Source organism: Apodemus sylvaticus, chromosome 3 (genome assembly GCF_947179515.1).
Source record: "Apodemus sylvaticus chromosome 3, mApoSyl1.1, whole genome shotgun sequence".
Taxonomy (NCBI): domain Eukaryota; kingdom Metazoa; phylum Chordata; class Mammalia; order Rodentia; family Muridae; genus Apodemus; species Apodemus sylvaticus.
The window spans coordinates 29599951-29624598 of record NC_067474.1 but is presented as its reverse complement, the minus strand read 5'-3'; the positions used below and the strand labels follow the sequence as shown (position 1 = coordinate 29624598).

Genomic DNA, 24648 nt, shown 5'->3' with positions numbered 1-24648 from the left:
TCTCTCTCTCTCTCTCTCTCTCTCTCTCTCTCTCTCTCTCTCTCTCTCTCTCTCTCTCGTTCTTTTCTTTCTTTGTTTGGTTTGGTTTGGTTTGGTTTCTTTGAGACAGGGTTTCTCTGTGTAGCCCTGGCTGTCCTGGAACTCACTCTGTAGTCCAGGCCTGCCTCTGCTTCCCAAGTGCCGGGATTAAAGGCAAGTGCTGGGATTAAACGCACGTGCCATCACTGCCTGGCCTGATTCTCATTTCTTTATAGATCTTTTAGACTCTTGCTTCTTCTGCTCTTCTTCGCCTATTCCACCAGATACTTTCAAGTGTTTTTTTTTTTTTTTCCTGCTTAGTATGCAGTTGGTTATCTGCTTATACAAAGTGCCTCATTCCCTTCCCCCTCCTCCTCCTTTTGTAACTGGCATTAGCTATATTGTGGGATCTTCCGTCTACCCTCAGATACCCTTTTCTACCCTTTCAACCCCTAACACCACATAGGAGAGGAAAAAAAAAACAGAGGGGAAAGAGAGTAATGTTATCTTTGAACTACTTCCTGCTGCTTAGGAATGTCAAGTTCCTTGCTGGGGTTTGGATATCTAATTTCTTCTTTGCACGTGACGACCTTACTCATGACTACCTCAAAATTGAGAAACCGTGACCAACAGCAATCAATGGCAGCCACCACCCACCACCGCCAGCAGCAACCCTATTGAGGCGCTCACATTTATATACCCTCTGAAAAGTCCCCAGGATCCAAACATCACTGGCACAAAACTATCTGTGGCTGACAAAATCATATCCCTGCTAGAGCAAGAAGCAACTCATAGTCCATGGCTGTGGACAATCTGAAGCAGCCCCACGCCCCTCACATGGGATTAAAATGAAAACATAGTCCTATAGTATTTCTGTGCTTTTCAAAAAGACCAAAATTCTCATTTCTCCTTCTATTTTGTCTGTTGCTGTTTTTCAAAGTAGGGTCTCTCTATCTAGTCCTGGAACTCCCTATGTAGACCTGGCTGGCCTTGAACTCTGAGACGAGCCTGCCTCTGCCTCCTGAGTGCTGCGATTAGAGGTGTTCTTCACCACCCCTGCTTCTGTTACTTCATAAAACTTTTACTATGCATTTCTTCCAACATCTTCTACTCTCACTTTCAAAACTTACTTTTAAAAATTTTGTCACATGAGGTGCCTCAATTTTTATGATTTTTCTCTATATCATTATATATAATTTATATATATTCTATATGTAATTACATTATTTATAATAATGCAAATGGTGCCCATACACTGAGTTTATAAGCTGTAAACCATGTAAGTTTCTTCTAAATTGGCTCGTTCCTTCCATTTAGTTCAAGGCGCATCCAATTTTAGCCCTGCTGAGTTAACTTGGGTGTTACCTGTGTAGTCTTCCCCAAGCCAAATTCTGCTATATAACAGTGAACAGAGAAACAAAGTTCGGACCTCCTAAACTAAGTCTGTAGCAGAGAAAGAATACAACACATTAAAATCCCGCATGTCAGACACAGCTTCCTGTTCAGACACTGATGGAATCTTACAGTGTGACTTAGTAATTTTCCTCAACCCCACCCCTCATTATGCTTCTTCTGCTCTCTTATTCTATAAAGTAACTCTTTATATAATGAAGTTATTTTGATCTGTTTCTGTAAAGTCTCTGCAGCTGAGCTGAATTAACAACTTTAAAAAGGGTTACTTAGGAGGGAAGCCTCTTTGTTAGATTTCTGTCCCTTGAACAAACCTGAAGTTTTATTCATCTGAAGTCTTTAATAGAGCTTCTAGCCCCAGTTTTGGATGTACTCATTGGAGTATTCTGAGTACTTCCTGTCTAGGGCAAAAAGGGGATGAGAATTTCAGTTTCATCAGGCTGCTTATGGTACCGAAAGAATCAATGACCTTGATTAACAAATCTGAAAGGGTCTCTAGCTTCAAGTTAATAAAATGATACCATTTCTAGATTCTTCCCTGTAATGTTCTGAGTATTATATGACCAAATTACTGGCTTTTATAACATGGCCATTATCAGGTTTGCCCAGATGATATAAAATGCAACTGTTTGTTTTGAATGATTAAAATCTTGTTTGTAGAAAATGCAAAAACACACTATCTTGGCTCAGGCTGCCATACTGTAATACTACAGATCAGAAAGCTTCAACACTAGCAATTCGTTTTCTTACAGTTCCGATCCACTCAAAACATTAGGGGTTCATCTATTAAGAACATAATTGCTTTGCAGAAAAGCAGAGAACAGATATTGGTTCTGGGAACAGAGATTGGGCAGCTCCCAACTGCCTTTAACCTCTGCTCCAGGTTCTTCCATAACCTCTTGTGGTCTCTGTATGCATCTGCATTCACATACTCATTCCTCCCCACACACCCTGTGCATAAGTGGCCAAAAATATTTTTGTTAAAACTAGTTAATACAAACCAATGTAAACTTGAAATTTGATGATTTTATTTGTTCTGAAACCATTGAAAAAACACTATATAAATGAAAAAAAACCTTACAAATTTAAACAAAGACCTAATGGGAAAAATGCATAAAAGGATAGTGGTATGAATATTAGAAAATGCATAGTCTTATATGTCACATTGCAAAAACCCGCAGCTTTCCTCTTAGAATAAGAAGAAAGTATTCTGAAGCCATTTTGAGTAACTATAGCCCATTAACACATTTTTTTTTTTAATTTTCTTTCTTGTTTTGTTTTTTTTGAGACAGGGTTTCTGCGTGTAGCTCTGGCTGTCCTGGAACTCACTCTGTAGACTAGGCTGGCTTCAAACTCAGAAATCCACCTGCCTCTGCCTCCCCAGTGCTGGGATTAAAGGCGTGTGCCACCACAACGTACTTTATTAAAGTGCACCAGAGAGACAGGTACAGTGAGATGAGGGGAGCTTCCCTATGGTCTCAGGATGCTGCCTTATTCCATCCTTAGCTTTTGGTTTGTGGGAGCTAGTGGTCTGTTAATAGATTACAAAAGGTTTTTATCTTCTAGTCACAAGATGTTAGTTGACTAATAGAGTTGGGTATGTAACTGCTATTCGGCAGTGCTAGATCTAGCCTAGATAAGGTGGTTAGCCTCTGGACCTGAAGAAATCTAAGCTTTCCACCATAAAGCAGTTTTAGTCAAAGTCTCGCAGACACGGCTTTTTTCCTTTCTCCTTCAAAACTGTTAACACGTTAAAAGTAAAAAGAACTGTCATAATGCTATTATTTCAAAGAGGAGAAAAACAATGTTAAAAAGCCTGTAAATACACCTTTAGAAATGGAATCCTGAAGGCAGGCTGAGTTCTTTCTTTTTGTGGGAGGGTCTCTCTACAAAGCCCTATGTAGATCAGGCCGGACTCGAACTCACAGAGATCCACTTGCCTCTGCCCTCCTCAGTGCTGAAATCAAGGCATAGGCTACAATGTTCTGCCAGGATGTGTTCTCTTAAAAAAAAAAATGCAGACTCCAACCAACATTTTTAAAGAGAACTTCTTTTAAAGACATAAACATCTACGTATTTTAATTGCTCCCGACCCCCATCACGGCTTAATGGAGGAGGCGTTGTCTGAGTAGAACAGCAGGTGATCAATCGCTCCCGCCCTTTCCACCTTTTAACTTTGGACAAATACCAAATAGGGTGCACTCCCTATTCTGAATTTCCCTGACTGCCAATGGAATCGCAGACACCCGGAGAGACCAAAACATCTTCTGGCCCGGCCCCTTTCCCCGCGCGTCTCTGCGGGGCTGAGGCCGTGCCCACTCCGGGGAAAGTTGGAGCCGCGCTCTTTAAGAAGGGAGGCTGAACCCGGCCCGGGACGTGCGGCCGGGGGACCGATGGTTTGCGGGATTCTCTGGGTGGCCGCGATGCGGGGGCCGAGGCCAGACGCACCCGAGACAGTGCGAGGACGGGAGCTCAGGTAGGTTCTCGCGGCCGGACTGAAGGACGAGCCTCTTCTCTGCTGCTCCGTGATCCCGAGAGCCTGCACCGCGCACGCACCCCAGGCCCCGAGTCGAGTGTAGGCCTCGTGAGGACCCGGACCGCAGCACCGCTACCGTGCGTGTCTCCCTCCCGTGGGCCCGCCCCTCGCCGCGACTCCACCAATCGGCGGACCCGTCCGCGTGCCGCACGTGGTGGGCGGAGCCGCGCGTCGCCGTCGCAGCGCCCGCTCCCGCCCCCAGCGCGGCGCTCATCACTCGCTGCGCCGCCCTGCCGCCGGCGGGGAGGAGCGGAAGCCACTGTCCGGGGACAGACTCCCGCGCCTGTAAGCCGCGGTGCAGGCGGAGCGCGCGCCGGGCCGAGCCCGGTCGGCCCTCCGGGAGGACGGCAGCCGCTCTCCATGCCTGTGTGGTGCTGCCGCTGCTCCCTGGCCGGTCATTTCAGGTGACTTTCCCCCCCGGGATGGGTCGGAGCTGGCTCTGCAGCGTGTGCTCCTCGGCCGCCGCCCGCTGGGCCGGCGCTGCTCGGAGCTCCGGGGACCCCGCTCTTTTCTTGTTCCCCTCTTCTTGTTCTTGGACCGCGCGGGTCACAGGACAGCGAGAGTGGCTAGGCCGGCGGTGAGTCGGTTACATGTAAATGGTAAATTTGAAAATCCGTGAACAACCTCCTTTGATTTTTTTTTTGATCTTTTAAAAATCTAGGAACATAAGTTACTGGCTTGAAGGGAAGTGGAGAAGAATGTGTCATGTAGTGACAGTAGGTTGTGACTTAACTAAGGTATTAGTGATTTAAATTGGAGACATTTGGGAAGTGGCAGTTTTATACTCAAATTATGATGAAAGTTTCTTAAGGTGAGAAAAACAATAGTTTTAAATATGAATGTTCTAGATCCAGTACAACTGACCGGCACTTTGAGGAATTACAGAAAAGATCAAAAAGTACTAGAAACTGGGTGGGGTGAAGTGTTATGTTTAGTAAGGACTCCAGAACCTGCCTTTACACGTTTGAATGTTACAGAATAAACTGATAAAGAGTTGTTTAATAGAGGCTCATAGAATTAAGGTGAACCATTAACTTGGGTGGAAAGGATATTAATATAACTTCTAAAAATACTAACATTTTTTTCATTACTAATGTTAGACACAAGTCACGGTGTTTGTGACTGTCATCAATACAAATCACAGAGCTTATTTTATTTAATATAGATAAGTTGTGTGTATTTAATAGCCTTCTCAGAAGAGGTTTGAAAATAATGTGATGTACAGAGAAAGTACAGAACTCTCGCTGTAATAGCAACGAGCTAGGTCTGCCCCACCTCTTGAGTTTGTAAGGAGACTTTAAACTCTAGATCCTAAGACAGTTTTATGCCATAGACTGCTGAATACTATGCTCTAGACAGATTGTTGTGTACTTCACAAACTGTTTACTTTGAGTATTGTAAAAAGTAGGTTGGAGTGAAAATTTGAAGCCTCTTGGGAAGCTACATTTCTTTTAGAAAATAACCCTCAGAAAGTCTCCTGACACCCTGTTGTACCGTAGCGGTACAACAGGGTGTCAGGAATTCATACTCTGAGGCTATGTGGTAAATACCATCCTCTTATCTCTGTGCAAAGAAATTGGGGGGGGGGGAGTGAAAAGTATTTGCTACAGTTAAGTGTAGAGAGATAAGAAAGTATATTTATTGCATTATTATAGATAATTATCATCGTTAAAAGACTTCTGTTAGATCAGGATTTAAATGATTTAAAGGAGATTTAAGATTGCCAGCTCCTTCAGGAACATTTCTAGTCTAGTGGTGTTTTAGTCACTGATTTTTGTGTTGCTGGGAAGGAAATGCAGGGCCTTGCTAATAAAGTCATTGTTTTCCCATTGCGTTGCCATCCTCAGCCACTGATGCTGTCCTATGCAAAACTTTAATAGAGACTTATTTTAAAACAGTTTGTGATTACAACTACATTTTGGGGTTTCTCCAGAGTCTGCATTGCTAGGCATCATGACAGAATGTTTCAAGGGAGAAGGCTTTACATGTTCTATTCTGGAAAATAAAGTGGGAGACTGCCTTTATTTGGCACCTTAGAGCCTTTTAGTGTGGGAGTAACCATTTGAGAAAACCTGGAATTGTGGTTTCAATTCCCTTAAAATTGAATGCAGATTTGTATTTCATTATTTTAAAAGGTGTTTCTGTAATTGAATACAAATTTTTAATTACCAAAAGTTATATCTATGCTACCTTGTTTAGTAACTTTGCTATAGTTTTTCAAAAGCAAAGTGTGAAAGGCTTCCAAAATCATAGTGAAGAGTCTTGACTTTAATGTCTGTCAGTGTGCTAACATTTTTTCATGCAAAATGCATGTTCTTGTAATGAAATGTAATTTTATAAATTTTACAACTTTGTTGGTGCCCTAAATAAAGAAACAGTGGATTTAAACAAAAAAAATGAAAACCAAAGAAACCTCAATAGTTTTTCTTAGACTATTCATTGAATTGGAAACCCAAGTACAAATGAACCCTGTTCATAGTCCTGAAATATATAGCACAAATATACTATAAAAACCTAACAACAACGTCCTAATTTAGGTGTTGCATAGTTACTAATGCACTTACATTTCATTAATGCTTCAGGCAAAACCAGTTAACCAGAGTTTAGGAAAAGTATTGCTGTGGTTTGTCACACTAAAAGATTATGCTAATGATTAAGAAATCAGGAGTTGCCCTTACTATGGAATTCGGGTAGGCTAATGTAAAGAATTTAGAGCTTTTTGATCTAAATTTTTTCTTTTGTACAAAGAAATTTTGTTCTTTTTATCTTCAAGACTTAGGAAATGTTTGAATCAACCTTCTTGAGACCTATATCAAATTCAGCAATATTTCAGAATACAAGATTAGTTGTACAAGAGTGAATTATACTTGTATACAACAATAATGGATAACCAGAAAGGGAAATTGACAAAATAGTTCCACTTAGTGTAAAAAAATGAAACACTAAAATTTTCATTAAAACAATGAAAGAAATTTAACAAAAAGTACAAGGCTGTACATTGGAAAGCAAGAAGCCTTAGAAGAAATTAGGGTCTAAGTATGCTACATGATGAAGTTGCAGTCAGTGACAGACTGAATACAGGTATGGCTTTCCAGGAATTTTAATTTTTGCAGTAGCATAACTATCAGTTTGTTTATCATATACTTAGTGTTAACATAGGGTCGGAAATAGCTGTGAATTTCTCAGAACAACTTCTCTGAAATTCAACATGACCGTATAGAAAAGTATTTTATGTTCATAGGCCGGAAACCTGAATCTTTTAAAAATGATACTCTTGTGGCTGGCTGATCTACAGCCAGTACAGTATTATAAAGACAAACTGCCCTTTTTACATAAGTTGATTCATGGGGATTCAAGAGACCCAGAATTCACAAAGGTTGAAAAAGCAAAGTTATGGGACTCACCTTTTTTAGTTTCAAAATTTACTGCAGAGCAGCAGGAATGAATAAAACCTGCTGCTAGCATAAATATAAGCATAAATCAGTGGAATGAAATAGAAAGCCCAGAAATCATTGTTTGGTGGATTACGTCTTTGATGAGAGTCCAAACAAAAACAAGAAACTGAAAAAATAGACTTTGGAGATGGCAAGGGTGTTTGCTGCTGAGCTTGCTGACCAGAGGGATACCACATATCAGAAGGAAATTGGCTGTTAAAATGCACTTTCTGATTTATACACACCCTATTTTTACATTTTATTTTAAAATTCACTTACTAAGTATTACGCTTCTGTGTAGCTTTTCCATGCATCTTTAGTTTCCACCTCTCTCCCATCTCCCTGTTCCCCTTTCAGTGAATCGTTTCTACCTCTAGTAATTCACCTCTCTACTTTGTTATCACATATTCTACCGTGCCCCATGCCCTTTAAGGTGTATCTTCCTACCTACCTCGTGGGTCTGTTTCTAGTTTCTTGGCCTTTGTATGTATTCCAGCATAAATACCGACACTAAAAAGCTAAGATCCAGTTATGAGAAAGAACAGGTAGGTAGCCTTTGTCATTCATTATCAAAACCTTAGCATAATGAGCATTTTAATATGTCTTGGGTTTTATCTGTAGGAGCAAGCATCAATGTTTAAGGTAAAGATGGCTGGAAAACACTAAAGGAAGGTCTGCAGGTCCCAAGACAGAATTGTGACCTTTACAACAATGATAATATAAATGAGGTTTATGTAGGCAAAATGACTGGCTAGAAGCCTGCAGAAGAAATAGGGTTTCTCCCTTGCTCTCACTGGAGAAGGATGGATATCCCAGAGCATAAAGCACTCAGGTTAGAGATGGCTCAGAGTAATGATCTAAGTTCATCCCTGCTGCTCACACGGACGGAGAGAACAGACTCCCACAGGCTGTCCTCTGACCTCTGCACACGTGCCTTGGCACACTCACAACCTTCCCTTCCCCAATGGGAGTAAATGAATGTAATAATATAAAAAGTACAAGTTAGGCTGAACTGAGCATGGCACATCTGTAACCCTAGCACCTGGCAAGTGGATCAGTAGTTTTTGGCTAGCTTCTGCTACATACTGTGATTAAGGCTAGTCTGAGTTAAACTGTGTAGAAAAATATCTCAACAAGGGAAAAACCACTTAGGTTTTGTGGAATTGCCAAGAAGCAGAAGTAGGGAAGCAGCAGATACACCTGCATCTGACTCCAGAGGTGTAGGTGGATGATCTGAATGGGGTGGGTTGAGCATAAACACCCTTCTAGGGGCAGGCCTGCATGTGAGGATGGGCTACCTTTAACAGACGTGCCAACAGGTTGTCTGCTTTGGCTACGTAAGAGAAATGTAAGCAGCAGGTTCTCTTACGTGGATCATTTAAGCATCGTGCTTAAATTGTCTCCCTCATTCATTTGGCGACGACCTCAAAGTAGCAACCATGTGTGAGTACATCTCCATCCACGTTGGCCAGGCTGGTATCCAGGTGGGCATGGCCTTCTGGGAGCTCTACTGCCTGTAAATAACATTTAGCCTGATGGCCATGGGGGAAAAGATGACTCTTCCAACACCTCCTTCAGTGTGACAGGCACTAGCAAGCATGTGCTTTGGGCAGTGGTCGTAGACCTGGAACCCATAGCTATTGATGAATTGTGTGCTGGTACCTACTGCCAACTTTTCTGTCCTGAGCAGCTCAGCTCATCACAGCCAAGGAAGATACTGCCTATAACTGCCCCCAGCAACTAAACCATTGGCAAGGAGATCATTGACCTTGTTTTGGACAAAACTCTCAAACTGGCTGACCAGTGCACAGATCTTCAGGGCTTCTGGGTTTTCCATGATTTTGGCGGGGCATCTGGCTGTGAATTCATCTCCCTGCTGATGGAGTGACTCTGGTTATGGAAAGAGGTTGAAGCTGGAGTTTTCCATTTACTCAAACCCCCAAGGTTTCCACTGCTGTGGTTGAGACCTACAATTCCATCCTCACCACCCACACCACCCTGGAGGGGTGGGTGGTCTGATTGTGCCTTCGTGATAGATAATTGGACTGTCTATGGTATCTGTTATAGAAATCTCAACATTGAACACCTAGCTTAAATAGGGTGGTAGGTCAAACTGTCTTCTGTCACTGCTTCCCTCAGATTTGATGGGACCTTGAATGTTGACCTGACAGAATTCCAGACCAATTTTGTGCCCTGTCCTTGAATCTTCTCCCTCTGGCCACTATTCTGTCATTTCTGCTGAGAAAGCCTACTATGAGCAGCTTTCTGTAGCAGAGAGGACCAATGTCTGCTTTTAGCCAGCCCAACCAGATAGTGATTTGTGACCATTAGCATAGTAAATGCGTGGCTTACTGCCTACTATATGGCAGAGCTGTGGTTCCCAAAGATGTCAGTGCTGTCATTACCACCATTAAGACCACGTGTACTATCCAGTTTGTGGACTGGTGCCCCACTCACTTTAAGATTGGCATTAGTTATCAGCCTCCTACTGTGTAACTGGCCAAGAGAGCTGCGTGCATGCTTAGCAACACCACAGCCATTGCTGAGGCCTGGCTTGCCTAGATCACAAGTTTGATCTGATGTATGCCAAGCATGCCTTCATGTACTGGTTGGTATGTTGGTGAGGGCTTGGAGGAGGGGGAGTTCTCTGAGGCCGGTGAGAACATGGCTGCCCTAGAGAAGGATTATGAGGAAATTGGTGTGAATTCTCTTGAGAGGGTGAGGAAGAAGCTGAACACTAAATTAAATTTCCCAAAGGTGCAACTTTTATAAGGAAGTTTATTCTGTTTCAACACAGAAAGTTGTGGTCTGGACATATAGTTACTGACTTAGGCTTTAAACATGAATAATTTGTCACAGATCCAAGCTGTCCATTTCACTGATGGGAAAATATTCCCTGTCTTAAAAACAAAGCAAAACAAATAGAAATCTAAGAAATCTAATGAAGACCAGAATACTGGTCTTCATTAAGGGCAGATTTTTTGTTGTTTTAAGAGCCAGAAAAGGTTAGTGTCTCTTAACAACTTTGTACTATTCCGTGGTGTATTGTATACTTAATGTAACTTTGTACTATCCTGGGGTAGAGTATTAGTTAGTGTAACTTTGTACTATCCTGGGGTAGTGTGATGGATACTTAGTGTAACTTTGTACCTGGGATAGTGTATTAACTTCTCTAAATGAACAGAACTGATGGAATGGTTATTAAGGGAATTTAGTAGATTGGCTTTCATGGTCCAGATAAGTTCAGCAAAGACTGTTTCAGGCTGAATAAGTGGAGAATCTGATATTTGTTCAGTCCATGAAGCTGGATGTCTCAGCAGTCCCAGGGTGTGGCTGAAGTTCTGGAAGATTCCTGGAGGCCTGCTAGTCTTTAGTCTGTGGTGGAACCCTGAAGCAGCTGATTCTAAGATCAGTGAAGGAATGCTTTGTCAGCAGGATAGTAGAGGAGCTTGCCAGCAAGGTAAAGACAAACAGGCTAGAAAGCAAATTTCCATCCCTGTTCTTCTATCAGGTCTCCTAGTAGAAGGTGTGGCCCACATTTATAGTGCATTTTCATGCTTCAAATAATCAGATATAGAAAATTCCTCAGACTCAGTCAAATTGACAATAGAGATTAGCCATCAAAGGCAGGAGCCTCTCAAGGTTTCATGTATCAATCCCCTGGGATTAACAATTTCACCTTAGTCCTGTGAAATAACATGTCATTTAGAAAGTCCTAATAAACACAGCTAATATGTACTGCATCAGCCCTACCAGACATTAAAATTGTTGGCGAGAGATGAAAAGTAATCTGAGGATTCTGTTTTGACGTAATCTAAAAATAACAGCATTAATTGAGTTCAGAGAATGCTACAGTTATCGACTGATGCCAGAATACTGAAACTAGTTTCTAGAGAGGTAGTTGGTAAATAAGGATTTGAAGTCAACATTAAGATCTTATTTCTTTTTCCCGAAAGGCCCAATGTTTGTATTCTCTTCTTTAAAATATCTGAAAATATCTTTGACAATGCTTTTTTTTTTTTTTTTTTTTAACAAAAAACAGCCTCTGACTTCTGGGATTAAAGATGTGCACCATTGGCTCCTGGCTGAGAAAAAAAAAAAAGTAGAAACGAAATCAGCTCTTCCTAGGCATCCAAAAGAATTACAAAATCTCAACTGTAATTGTCTTTGGTTGATAGAAGAAGCTGTGTGTGTGTGTGTGTGTGTGTGTGCGCGCGCGCGTGCGCGCACGTGCATCAGCAGACCCCCTTAGAAACTATCCACCTATATTTTCTAGATGGAATCATTCACTGACCTGCAGATTGCTCAGTGACTGGACTGACTGGCCATTGATCCCCAGGGAGCTGACACAGTGATCGGCCTTATGGGGGTTTCTGGTGACTGAGCTCAGGTCTGATGCAGGCAGGTACTCTACCAACTGAGCTGCTTCCCTAGCCTGGGAAAGCTTACTCAGTAGTTATAGCGTGCTTTAAAGATATTAATATGAGATAAATGGCTACTTTGGACTTGTGAACGTATATGATATACCACTGAAAGCATTATCCAACTCATGGATATTTTATTGCCTAAATATGAGAAAGAATTAGATTTTATAAAACATATTAACTATACTGTTTTTGTTTTGTTTTGTTTTTTTAAAGAAACTATAGTGACACTGAAACTGAAGGAGAGATTTTTAATTCTTTAGTGCAATATTTTGGTGACAATTTGGGGCCAAAAGTCAAAGGGATGCCATTAGTTGAAGAAACTTCTTTACTTGAAGATTCATCAGTGACTCTGCCTATGGTAATTATTGGTAAGTTACTATATTTTGTTTCTCAAAGCTAGTTACTGCTCTTACTGCTTTTGTAATTCTAAGGCCTGTATGTTCTTCCATCCTATTGAAAAGGCTCCACTTGTTAAAATAGTAGCAGTTTGAATGTTCTCAGCTCAAATGACTGGTATGCATCCAAAGTGATGTATATGTAACCTTGATTTGATCATTATTGTATATATGCATTAAAATGCCACACTTTGCCTCACAAATATGTACAACTACCATGTGGTAATTAATAAGTATCTTGAAAGGACGAAAATAAAGATGCTTCTGTGAATGGAGGCAGGTAATAAAGGATAGAGTTGTAATGAAGTATTAAGTTGTTAGATATGTTAAAATAACCATTACCAAATCTTTGGAGAAGGATTGGTTTATATGATTACAGAGTCAAATTTGGGATGCAATAGCTTTTCACTGAATTACTGCCGATAGCCGTTAATGATGACCAGTATTATAGAGTTCTGTGAAGTCATTCTGTCTATATTATTATTGTATTTCAACCCTATAGTTCTGTCAAATTGGATAGGCACCTATAGACAGACTTATAAAAGAGTGACAACTGTAAGTTAGTAACTTGTGCCATTTGACATTATAGTGCTATGCAGCAAGATTTATAACTCCCTAAATTATAATAACTATTTGTAGCTTTTGTATCTCCTCAATGGATAGGATGTACAGCTACTAAAATTCAGCAATTGAGATTTTTAAAACTTTTGATAATTACATTTATTTAACTACCTGCTACTTATACTTTCCATCTAATATTCAAGGTTGAGGAAGGCAAACAAGACCTGTCTCAGGACGGCATTGTGGGGGCTATGCGCCTTTCTAATTGCCTCTCTTAGATTGTTTATTGGAGTTGCATTAAGTCTACAGGTCAGGTTAAGAACAACTAACAATAATTTTAAGTCTTCCTATCTTTGAAGATGGAGTATCTTCCTATCTATGTGGGCCTTTAAAAATTATTTCGTTAGTCAGAATTGGTCTTCTTTATGTAACTTATATATTTTTTGTTAAAATAATGCCAAAATATTTCTTTGACATAAATGTAAATGATAGTGTGATTTTTATTTCAAATTGTACTTTTTTCATTGCTGCTGTAAGAAAGTGGTTGGCTTTTGCTTACTGATATAATTGCTGGCTCTGAGATCTTGAGGGGTCAGTTCTTGGGATTTACTATATAGATAATCATGTCACTGGCAAACAGTGTTTCCCCTCCTTTCTCAAATTGTGCATTTTTAATTTCAGGCTTTCCATCATGATGATGAGTAGGACTGTTACTTGTTTTTTTTTTTTTTTGTTGTTGTTGTTGTATTTTTAACATGTTCTTCGTCATGTTGAAGAAGTTTTCCTCTTTCAAATTCTGTATGTTTTTAAATCCTGGATGGATGCTGGGTTTTGTAAAATGATTTTCCTTGCATTTGTGGATATAACCATATGAATTGGTTTTAAAGTATCTGTTGTAAGGTTCTTTTTCACACATTATTTTGTTTGTTTATTGATTTAATGTATGTGTATGCTGCAGTCCATGTGTGGAGGTCAGAGGACAACTTGCAAAAAATGGTTCTCCTTTCACTGTGTGTGTTCCAGAGATTTTACTCAGATTGCTAAGATGGGTGGCAGGTGCATTTACCTGCTGAGCCTTCTCTCCTGCTATTGGCTAATCTGATTTTGATTCCATATTAAACGTAATAAAGAAGTAGCTTATGAAAATATGTATTTCCCAGGAACAGGTCATCCTAGACAGCTAATTGTGGAAGCCAGTAGCATAGAGTGGAAGCCTTAAGTAGATAAGATTCTGAAAGACTGCGAGAGAAGGCAGGGTCAGCTCTGAGTGCCAGGTTTTAGTTGATTGGAGGAGGAAGAACAGGCGAGGGGAACCCAGCCAAAAAGAAGACCAACTTACATAACTTTGCTTTTTTTTAAAAAAAAATAGGGAATGGACCTTCAGGAATATGCCTTTCATATATGCTGTCAGGCTACCGACCATATTTATCATCTGAAGCAATACATCCAAATACAATCTTACATAGTAAACTAGAAGAAGCAAGGCATCTCTCCATTGTGGATCAGGTATTATTTGTTACTTGTTTTATAAAATATTTTAATGCTGAAATTATTAGCCTTATGTGTGTATTTCTTTGCTGTAAATCCTTCATCCTAAATAATGCTTTGTAATTTACTTTAGTTTTATAAATACATTCTGATGTCATATTAAATTAAATCGAATTTTTGAGCAAATATTTCTAATTTCCTCGTGGAGCTTTAAAAGTTTTATATGGCTTAGGGTTCGTGTACATATGAGCATGAGTGTGTGCACGCCTGTAGGTGCAGGCTGCATGCTAACCTTGGGTGTTGTTTCTCAGGAACTGTCCAGAATAGTTTTTGAAATGAGGTTCTCATAGGCCTTACACTCACCTAGGCTAGGCTGCCTAGCCAGTGATCTGGAGAAGTCCTCCCATCTCTGCCTCCACATTGCGGTTACTGTAAGCACGGCTACCATGCCTGACTTTTAAAATGTGGGTCTGGTGATGAGACTCAGGTCCTCATGCTTGTGAGGAAAGCATGTTCCTGGCTGAGCCATCTCTGCAGCCCTACCGGTGAGGGTTTAATATGTTCTCTGTGCTGAAATCCATTTGGGAAGTGCTACCATTTACATCCCAGTTGACCTTTGTATGCCAAAGGCAACTTCAACACTTATGAGGATTTTTAACAAAACAAAACAAAACAAAGCAAAGCAAACCTTATTGTTTTAAATACTAACATTGCCTACATTATTTTGCAGGGGAATGTAGTATGCATGACCTCAAGGAAAGCACACGTTCTCTCAGCCACTCTTAGAAGCTACTGAGTTGGCATGTCTGTCCTTCATCAACATAGTTGTCTTGGTTTTTCTCAAACTCACATATTTTTCCCTTTGGTCCAGGACTTAGAATACCTGTCTGAGGGTCTTGAGGGGCGATCGTCCAATCCAGTGGCAGTCCTTTTTGATACCCTTCTTCACCCGGATGCTGACTTTGGGTATGATTCCCCGTCCATTCTGCACTGGAAATTGGAACAACATCATTATATCCCTCACTTAGTTCTTGGTAAGGGCCCGCCTGGAGGGGCATGGCATGTAAGTATGTTACTCACATCTTAGTGTATATTGAGGGATTTATTATATATTGTCCTAATAAAACCAGCTGGATTTTTGTTTTGTTTTGTTTTGAAGACAGGACTTCTCTGCATAACCCTTGCTGTCCTAGATCTCGCTTTATGGACCAGGCTAGCCTCAAACTCAGACTTCCACCTGCCTCTGCTCCCAAGGGCTCAGATTAAGGGCATGTGCCACCATGCCAGCTTCCAACTTGATTCTACTTTCTTAGTTGGGGGGGGGTCATTTTGTTTGTTTTTCAAAACAGCGCTTCTCTGTGTATCTTTGACTGACCTAGAAACTCACTTTGTAGACCAGTCTGATCTTATCTCAGAGATCTGCCTCTGCCTAAGGTGTTGGTACTAAAGGTGTAACCCAGCATGCCCAGTTTATTATTGCTGTTTTGTTAAGCGTACATTGAATAGGCATATTTCTACTAACTATACAAATTGTGTAGAAAAAAAAGCACACTTTTCGTAGTAAATAAAATTTCAATAATTTAAAGCTTAGGAAATTGTCACAGGGTATTTTGAAAACCACTATCTTTTATTTCCATGTATTTTCTTTCTTTTTTAAAAGATGTATTCATATTATTTTATACACATAAAAATGTATAAGTGTTTCATCTGCATGTATGTCTGCGTACCATGTGGATGTTTGGTGCCCACAGAAATTAGAAGTGGTCTTCAGATGCCCTGAACTGGCATTACTGATTGCTGTGAGCTGCCCTGTAGGTGCTAGGAATCAAACTCTGGTCCTCTAGAAGAGCCTGTCCTCTGAACCACTGAGCTATGTCTCCAGTCTGCATTTCCATGTGTTTTTAAGATTTTAAAGAAACAATATTATAAATGAAAGATTTAATTTGAACAAAAGACATTTCTCCCTGTTTCAGAGCCTTGTAAAGTCCTTGCCTAAACCCAATTTAATGACTCTATTGGTGTTCTGTTGCTGCGAAGAGACACACGATCAAGGCAGTTGTTAGGAAAGAAAGCATTTAATTGGGGGCTTGTTTCCATTTGCATAGGGTTCACACATTCTCATCATGGTGGGGAGCATGGTGGCATTCAGAGGGGCTTAGAGAGATAGCTGAGATCCACATCCTCATGCACAGGTAGCAGGAAGAGAGTGAGAGACAGTGGCCTAGCAAGGCTTTGAAACCTCAAGCCCACTCCCAGCTAATAATACCTCCTCCCACAAGGCCACACACCTTAATCCTTACAGTTAAATCTAAATAGTTAAAACAGCTGCTGACTAAGGATGCAAATGCACGCGCCTGTGGGGGCCATTTTCATTCAGACCACCACAGCTACTCACACAGGCTTTCACCATTGGCCCCGTGCTGCTGCTCTTGCCCTGCAAACCTTGCTGTTTGCTGAAGATGTGTTGAAATCTTCCAGCAGTGAACAGTATATGAAAATCTGCTTGTAGAGCTGCCTAGCAAGGAAACTTGTTTATGCTTAGTACACACACACACACACACACACACACACACACACACAGACACACACACTAGTTTTTTCCAGTCCTGGCTGTCCTGGAACTCCTTCTATAGACTAGACTGCCCTCAATAAATATAGTTTTAATCTCCTAGGCTGGCGCTAAACTCTGACTTTGAACTTCTCTTCTTTTTACCTTTACCCCCTAAATGTTGCAATTTCAGATGTGTCCCACTATGCCTAGTTTATGAGGCTCTGGGGACAAAGCACAGAGCTGTGTGCATGCTAAGCAAGTATTCTGTCAACCAGACTACAGCCCCAATCCCTTCAGAGATTGAATCTGTACACATAAAAGCAAGTGGTGTGTGTGTGTGTGTGTAAAAGTAAGCACTAGTATTCAGCATCATTAGGATAAAACTTCCATAGTCACAGAAGCACAGCATTGCTTAAAGTTCATGCAAATATAAACTGATTCAGTAGATTCTAAAGGCTTGGAGGTAATCTAAGAAGCTGTGGGACACTGGCCATTTTTAGAAATGTGAAGCCTTGGAGTAAGCCAGGCTTGCAGAGTACATCACTTTTTACACAGGGTTCAGTTTCTTTTAATTCCTGAATGGCACTGGTGATGTTGTTTGTTATTAATCTGTCACATCAGTTTTTATTTTGCCTGGAATAGTTTCCCTTCCTAATGACACACTCCTCAAAACCCACTTGCATCTTTGAAGAAATACCATTTAACATACCCTTGGACATACTTGTGTAACATCTGCCCCTTTCTGAACACTGTTATCCCAGTGACAGCAGGTATTCATGCTTTATAGATCACATGACGAAGGTCAAGGCAAGACTGGCGTATGTGAGATCACGTGTTAAGAAATGACATAAATAAATGTACTCATCTCCTACTCAGAGATGCACAAGACCCTGTCTCAAAAACATGCCAGTGAATGAATCAAAGTTATTATATGCCCATTCTCAGTGCTGGGCTGTGTAGAAACAGGGCGGGTTGTGATTACAGAGGCCTTGTCTACAGTGCTGACTGAGATTGGTGGTGACTGGGTAGCACCTTGGCACTTAGCTTTTTTGCTTTGTTTTGAGGGAAGCAGAAGTAGCTTGAGAAAGCTTGAAAGGCTTATTGCTTTGATGGTAACATTAACCCCAATGCTGAGTCTGTTTCTCAGGCAACCGCTGCTTATTTTTCTATTTTTAGAAAGTGATTATGTTGTATTTAGCCGTGTCCAGATTTCAGAATTATAAATGATAGAGAAAAGCTGTTTCCCAATTTTTAAAAAAAATTCGTAAAAAAAAAAAGTACAAAGTTATGGAAATTAATGAACATTTTCTTTTCTTTAAGAAATAAAAATGCTGATGTGTTCGTTAACATGTATATCTTAATTATAGATCACAGGCCAAAACTAGTGCTGTGATTGTCTCAAAAATGTATGACTATATGTCATTCCAAATGGTGAAGTACATGAAAGTTTTATTAGAATGGAATTTCAAAGAAATAAACTACAAATGAGAGAACGCAAGATGTTTGTGTTTCTGAAGATGGGTAATTTACTTAACAGGATTACCTCTGCTTGCATCCCTTTTCCTGTTGTGTGATTGTTATTTTTCATGGCTGAAACCAAAATCCATAGTTCATATACCACTGTTTCTTTTGGACTCCTGAGAACATGTTTTATATAATCTATATCTGTATATAAATAAGATGTGCTTGCTTTTAAAATGCATTTTTTCAACTATTTTAAACTAGAATATGGAAGGTTCTATGTTGACAATCAGCTTTGGAAATTGGATGGAGCTACCTGGACTTAAATTCAAAGACTGGATATCTAGCAAACGAAGGTAAAGATCTGACTATATTAAAATTCTTTTATGTATGAAGAAAGGGACTGTTGAGAAATGTTCATAGTATCTGTGAATCCTGTATTACATGAATAGAAATACACTTGCCAAATAAAACTCTGGTGAGGCAGTGATTGTGAGCTAGTTTCCATTTAGGATGCTATAAAGCTGTGTGTACATAAAGAACTGTTTATAGTGTCTACCTGTTTATAGTAGCCTTGTTAAACAGGATTTATCTTTCATTTTAAATCAGTTACTTTCTCATCTGCTTATACAATATTTCCCAAATGTGTCAATTTTTCAATAACGATGTGACTTTATTTACTTATGTGTACTAGGTGTATATATGCCTAAGTTGGTTTTTTATTTATTTGTTTGATTTGGTTTTTGGTTTTTGGGGGGTTTTTTTGTTTTTTGTTTTTTGTTTTTTTTTGACAGAGACTGTACATAGGCCTTGGCAGTTCTAGAACTCACTATGAAGATCAGGCTGTCCTTGAACTCACAGAGATCTGTCTGCCTCTGCCAGAATTTTTTTTTTTAAAGATTTATTTATTTTATTATATGTAAATACACTGTTGCTGTTTTCAGACACTCCAGAAGAGGGCGTCAGATATCTTTACGGATGGTTGTGAGCCATCATGTGGTTGCTGGGGTTTGAACTCAAGACCTTTAGAAGAGCAGTCAGTGCTCTTAACCGCTGAGCTATCTCTCCAGCCCCTCTGCCAGAATTATTAAATCTACTGAAATTAAAGGTGTATACCACCACACCCAGCACCAGCACAGTGTTTATCTTTGAAGGGTAAAGATTTTGTTTTGAAGGGTAATAATACACTTATTATGATTTGTCATTTAGAATGATAAACTAAAACACAGGTCAGCTACTTTGGACATGAAAGTCAATATTTAATTATTAGTACTTTAAGTAGGGCTAACTGAGGAATTTCTCATTGGAAGAATACAGTTCTTATTCATTTTGGGGAAAGGAATATAAAATTCAAAAGGAGAAATGTAAAAGTCCCTATCATATTCAGGTTCTTCTACAAACCAGATTTGAATAACGAATACAGAGAATCTAATTTTAATATCAATGGAAGTAAGTGAAAGCAGGAACTTAATCTTTGTTAGAATAGAGATGTAAAGTTTGAATAATTGACATCCTGATAGTTAGCAACCATGTTTAGTCCATATAAAGTTTCCTTAATTTTAGAAGATTTAAGAACATCAGTCTTAGATCTAAATCAACCTGGCAGTGTGCACGTAGTTAATACCAGCATTTAAGGAAATAGAAGCAGGCAGGTGGATCTCTGTGATTTCAAAGCTTTTGATGATTCATTTATTTTTATTTTATGTACATTGGTGTTTTACCTGCATATATGTCTGTGTGAGGGTGTCAGCCTGGAACTACAGGTAGGGACAGTTATGAGCTGCCATGTGGGTACAGGGTCTTCTGGAAGAGCAGTCAGTACCCCATCTCTTCATCCCCAAATCTGTCTTCCTTCCTTCCTTCCTTCCTTCCTTCCTTCCTTCCTTCCTTCCTTCCTTCCTTCCTTCCTTCCCCCCCCCTCATCCCCCTCCCGCCTCTCTCTCTCATGTATTTTGCTTTGTTTGTTTGTTTGTTTTGTTTTGTTTTTTGAGACAGAGTTTCTCTGTAGTCCTAGCTGACCTGGAACTTACTCCGTAGACCAGTCTGGCCTTGAACTCACAGAGCTCTACCTGCCTCTGCCTTCTAAGTGCTGAGATAAAAGGCGTGCACCACCACCACTTAGCACTTGCTGCTTTTACAGAGGATGCAGGTTCAGTTCCCAGTACTTGGTGGGTGACCCACAACCATCCATTACTCCAGTAACAGGGGATCCAAAACCCTTCTCTGATGCTCACATGCACCAGACATATATGTGCTACACATAGATACACGGGGAGAAACACTCATACATGTACAATAACTAAATGGAATAAAAAGTTAAATCTTAAAACATTAACTTTAATCCGGGCGGTGGTGGCACACGCCTTTAATCCCAGCACTTGGGGAGGCAGAGGCAGGTGGATTTCTGAGTTGGAGGCCAGCCTTGTCTACAGAGTGAGTTCCAGGACAGCCAGGGCTACACAGAGAAACCCTGTCTCAAAAAAACAAAAAACAAAACAAACAAACAAAAAACCCAACCCAAAAACATTAACTTCAGACTTTTTAAAATGGAGATATGATGAGGTTGCAAATCAAAGTTGCAGAATCCGTCTAGTCGTTTGAATTCATTTGGTAAGCAGGCACAGTGGTTCCGCATATTCTTGGATGTGTTAAAGTGAGTATCAAAAGGGAAAGGCCAGAGGATTAAAGATGCGGGCCTTAACCCAGGCACTGTTGATTGTTGAATTATCTGCCCAGCCCCTGAACAGTAATTTGTTAATGCCATTTAAGTAATTTCAGTGTAAGATTAAAATAGCCTGATTTTCAAATGTCTGCATTTTAATTCATTTATTAATTGAAAGTTTATCAAGCAGACCCCTAATCACTTGCTTTTTTTGATCCCCTAAAGAGTTTTATTTCTGTTTCTTCTCATTTATACATGATTTTTTGAAGTTGTGTACTCAGGTACAATCTAGCAGCTATAAATGGGAGAAAACTCTTGTTCTTTTCAGATTGGTCAGATTCACTTAATATGGTATCTCTGGCACATGGACTTTGCTGTCACATGGCTTTATTCATATCTGGGGAGGGGAGCCAGTGTTTTCTAGGCTATGGTTTCTTTGCCTGTTTCCTGCGCTAGACTGTGATAAGTATTGATGTGCCGATATCTGATATGCTGACTTGAAACCCTGTGCATGGTAAAACAGTGTCATCAAAGTTCAGATTTTGAGAACTCCATAAAGATCTGCAGTGTGGCTTTAGTGACAGTGCTCCCCTTTACCCACATCTTTACTAGTATTTGTAGTTATGTGCTTTGCTAATGATTGCCTGTCTCAGTAGGATAAGAAAGCATAAAAATAATTTTTATAAAATGTGAGTGTAATTTTTAACTAACAACAATCGTGGAACCAACTGAGATATAAAAGCTTGCCAGATAGAAAAGTAATCAAGTACTGTCCTCACTGGGTATTTTTCCTTTTCATCTTACAGGAACTTAAAGGGGGACCGTGTCATGCCTGAGGAAATAGCTCGTTACTACAAGCACTATGTAAAGGTCATGGGTCTTCAGAAGAATTTCCGAGAGAATACTTACATAACCTCTGTATCAAGACTCTATAGAGACCAAGGTGATAATGGTAGCCAAGACAGAGATATTTCAACAAAACATTTACAGAACCAGAAGTCAAAATTGATCAAGAGAAACTGGGAAATCAGAGGCTATCAGCGAATAGCGGGTGGTTCTCATGTCCCCTTTTGCCTCTTTGCCGAGAATGTAGCTCTTGCAACTGGAACGTTGGATTCTCCTGCCCATCTGGAAGTTGAAGGGGAAGAGTTTCCTTTTGTATTTCATTCGATGCCTGAGTTTGGAGCTGCTATAAACAAAGGAACTCTGCGTGGCAGAGTGGATCCGGTGCTGATTGTAGGTTCCGGCCTTACTGCAGCTGATGCAGTGCTCTGTGCCTATAACAATAATATCCCTGTGATCCACGTGTTTCGCAGACGAGTAACTGATCCAAGCTTAATTTTCAAACAGCTTCCCAAAAAGCTGTATCCTGAGTATCACAAAGTCTATCATATGATGTGTAGTCAGTCATACTCTGCAGACTCAGATCCTTTTTCTGATTATACCAGTTTTCCTGAGCACCGTGTGCTTTCCTTTAAGTCAGACATGAAATGCATTCTTCAAAGCGTCTCTGGATTGAAGAAAATATTTAAGCTGTCTGCAGCTGTAATCTTGATAGGTTCTCATCCTAACCTATCTTTTCTGAAGGAACAAGGGTGTTACCTAGGCCGTAACTCAAGCCAGCCAATAACATGCAAGGGTAACCCTGTGGAGGTTGACGCATACACCTACGAATGTGTTAAGGAAGCCAATCTTTTTGCTTTGGGCCCTTTGGTTGGAGATAATTTTGTTCGCTTCTTAAAGGGAGGGGCATTGGGTGTTACTCGCTGTTTGGCTACAAGACAGAAGAAAAAGCAGCATTTGTTTGTTCAGAGAGGAGGAGGAGATGGGGTAGCTTAAAGGTCACAAGGAATTTAACTGGACGCTTAACCATTAAAGACTTTTTAAACAGTGGTTTGCAGTGTATTGGCTTGAATTAACTGGGAGAGCCTCCAGCTGTCAGTCTTCGAAAGTTAATGAAGCTTAGTATCCCAAGATGTATTCAAGTGTGTCAGAGGTGTCGCTCTCAGACAAACCCAAACACTGCCAACTTGGTATACTTCATGCTTTCATTTAACTAGAATATTCTTTTCTAACTTGGCGTTTATAAAGCCAGTTATGCAGACAGAAATCATACTTAATTGGATGGTCCAAGGGACAACAGCATCACTTCCTCTGTGGCTCACGAGGCATTTAGAGTTACTACTCCTACACAAGATCTCCAGGGTTCTATGTGTGTTCGTTGACGTTTGAAGCACACTGGTCTAAATGGAAATGAGCTATAAATTGTGTGCTGGGGTAGGATAGGAAGAAGCATTTGCAACTCAGGTTTTATTTATTTTAAAATTATCAGTTATATAAACGTAATTTATCAAATACGATGATCTTTAAAAATATTTTTACAAGTTGAAATTTTGACAGAAAGATACTTGATATCTTTAATTTCTCGTAATTTAATATTTCAATAATGCTGACATCCAAGAACCCACTAAGATACTTTTTTGAGATTCTGTTTAGCCATCATAACAGCTAATGAATCTGGTTTGTAATTCAATAAATTATGGATGGAACTTCTTACCCTTGTGTGACCACTGAGTTAATTTTTATTAGTGAAGCATGATTTGGGGCACGGTAAGTTCTAAAATTAAAGTACTATTTGGGTATTGGCAGAATTATTAAAGGTTAATGTGGAAAATCAGATTGTGCCCTTTTCTATTCTCAAAGTGATTACTCTGAGATCTGTAACAGTGTTCATTCATAGGAAACGGCACTGCAGCCCACAGTGGTTAGTATATTTATCTCCTCTAACAGTCTCAACTGCATTTTCACAGAATCTGTGAAATGTGTTCCTGCTAAGCTTTTCAAAGCTTTTTCCCTTTGGGGGGGGGGGTATAATTTACCTAGAATGTGCTCACTGGATTTCTGTGTCCAGTGTTTCAAGTGGGTGAGCTGCCATCGAGGGTCCCGTTAACCTCGCTGCTGAGTGCTCCTGACTCGCCGTCAGTGCTGTTCAGTCTGCCTCTAACAACTGTGTCTGACAGCTCACACCTCCTGATAACTCCTGAGAACCGTAACTGCTTTAGGACTGTCAAGTCTATTCGAGCTCCTTAGTAAATTTAACTATTTTCAGAACAACTTCACAGCGTTTTGAAATGATACACGTCTGACCATACCTCGGTGGTCTCTTTCTGGCCTGTGCTTGAGCTCTGGGGTGGATTGGTTGCTTTTCTTTAATGTCTTTTGTAAACTGAAAATAACAGTATCATTAATGTGATTTCTGGGGTAAAATAAGACTGGTTGGCATTCCCTTCCATGTAAGGAGATTGTTTTATACTTCATTGCGATTGTTGGGAAGGGGATGAAGTTAATACATTTTAAGAATACGATGCCTTAGAAATTCAGTAAGTCCTTAAATAAACCTGGTATGTGAACCCCTCTCAAACCCTAGCCTCCCCCAGCTCCTTCAGTACTGGCTGTCCAGTACAGAGCATCGTAGTCAAGCATTAGCTCTCATACCGTCCTCCTGTACTCTTGTCAATGAAGTCTGTGCCAAAATTCCACCCACTTTTTAATATTAGACTTCCTTTTTAATGACCTATGTACCTAACCTCTAGCATGTGAGCACCTCCTTGTATCATGTGAGAAAATAGCATACTTAAAATTGCTGAAAGAATCCTCAAAGTGTTGGATGGGGATTAAAACCAAACAATAGGGAAACTACACCAA

The 24648-nt window shown here is 40.2% G+C and overlaps 1 protein-coding gene and 1 pseudogene across 3 annotated transcripts; both read left to right on the top strand.

The window, feature by feature from the left end:
- The first annotated feature begins 3739 nt into the window (after positions 1-3739).
- Osgin2 (oxidative stress induced growth inhibitor family member 2) lies at positions 3740-23499 on the top strand. 3 transcript variants are annotated; one of them, XM_052176124.1, is made up of 6 exons: positions 3740-3904; positions 12039-12193; positions 14151-14287; positions 15141-15332; positions 18546-18637; positions 21750-23499. In XM_052176124.1, the coding sequence occupies exons 1-6, from the start codon at positions 3822-3824 to the stop codon at positions 22780-22782; spliced, it is 1692 nt and encodes a 563-aa protein (XP_052032084.1). In that variant the 5' UTR covers positions 3740-3821; the 3' UTR covers positions 22783-23499. The 3 variants fall into 3 exon arrangements, with proteins under 3 accessions (XP_052032084.1, XP_052032085.1, XP_052032083.1); XM_052176125.1 differs by lacking the exon at positions 3740-3904 and adding an exon at positions 4180-4368; XM_052176123.1 differs by lacking the exon at positions 3740-3904 and adding an exon at positions 4392-4541.
- LOC127680574 (tubulin alpha-1A chain-like) lies at positions 8785-10282 on the top strand (annotated as a pseudogene).
- Positions 23500-24648: the final 1149 nt, after the last annotated feature.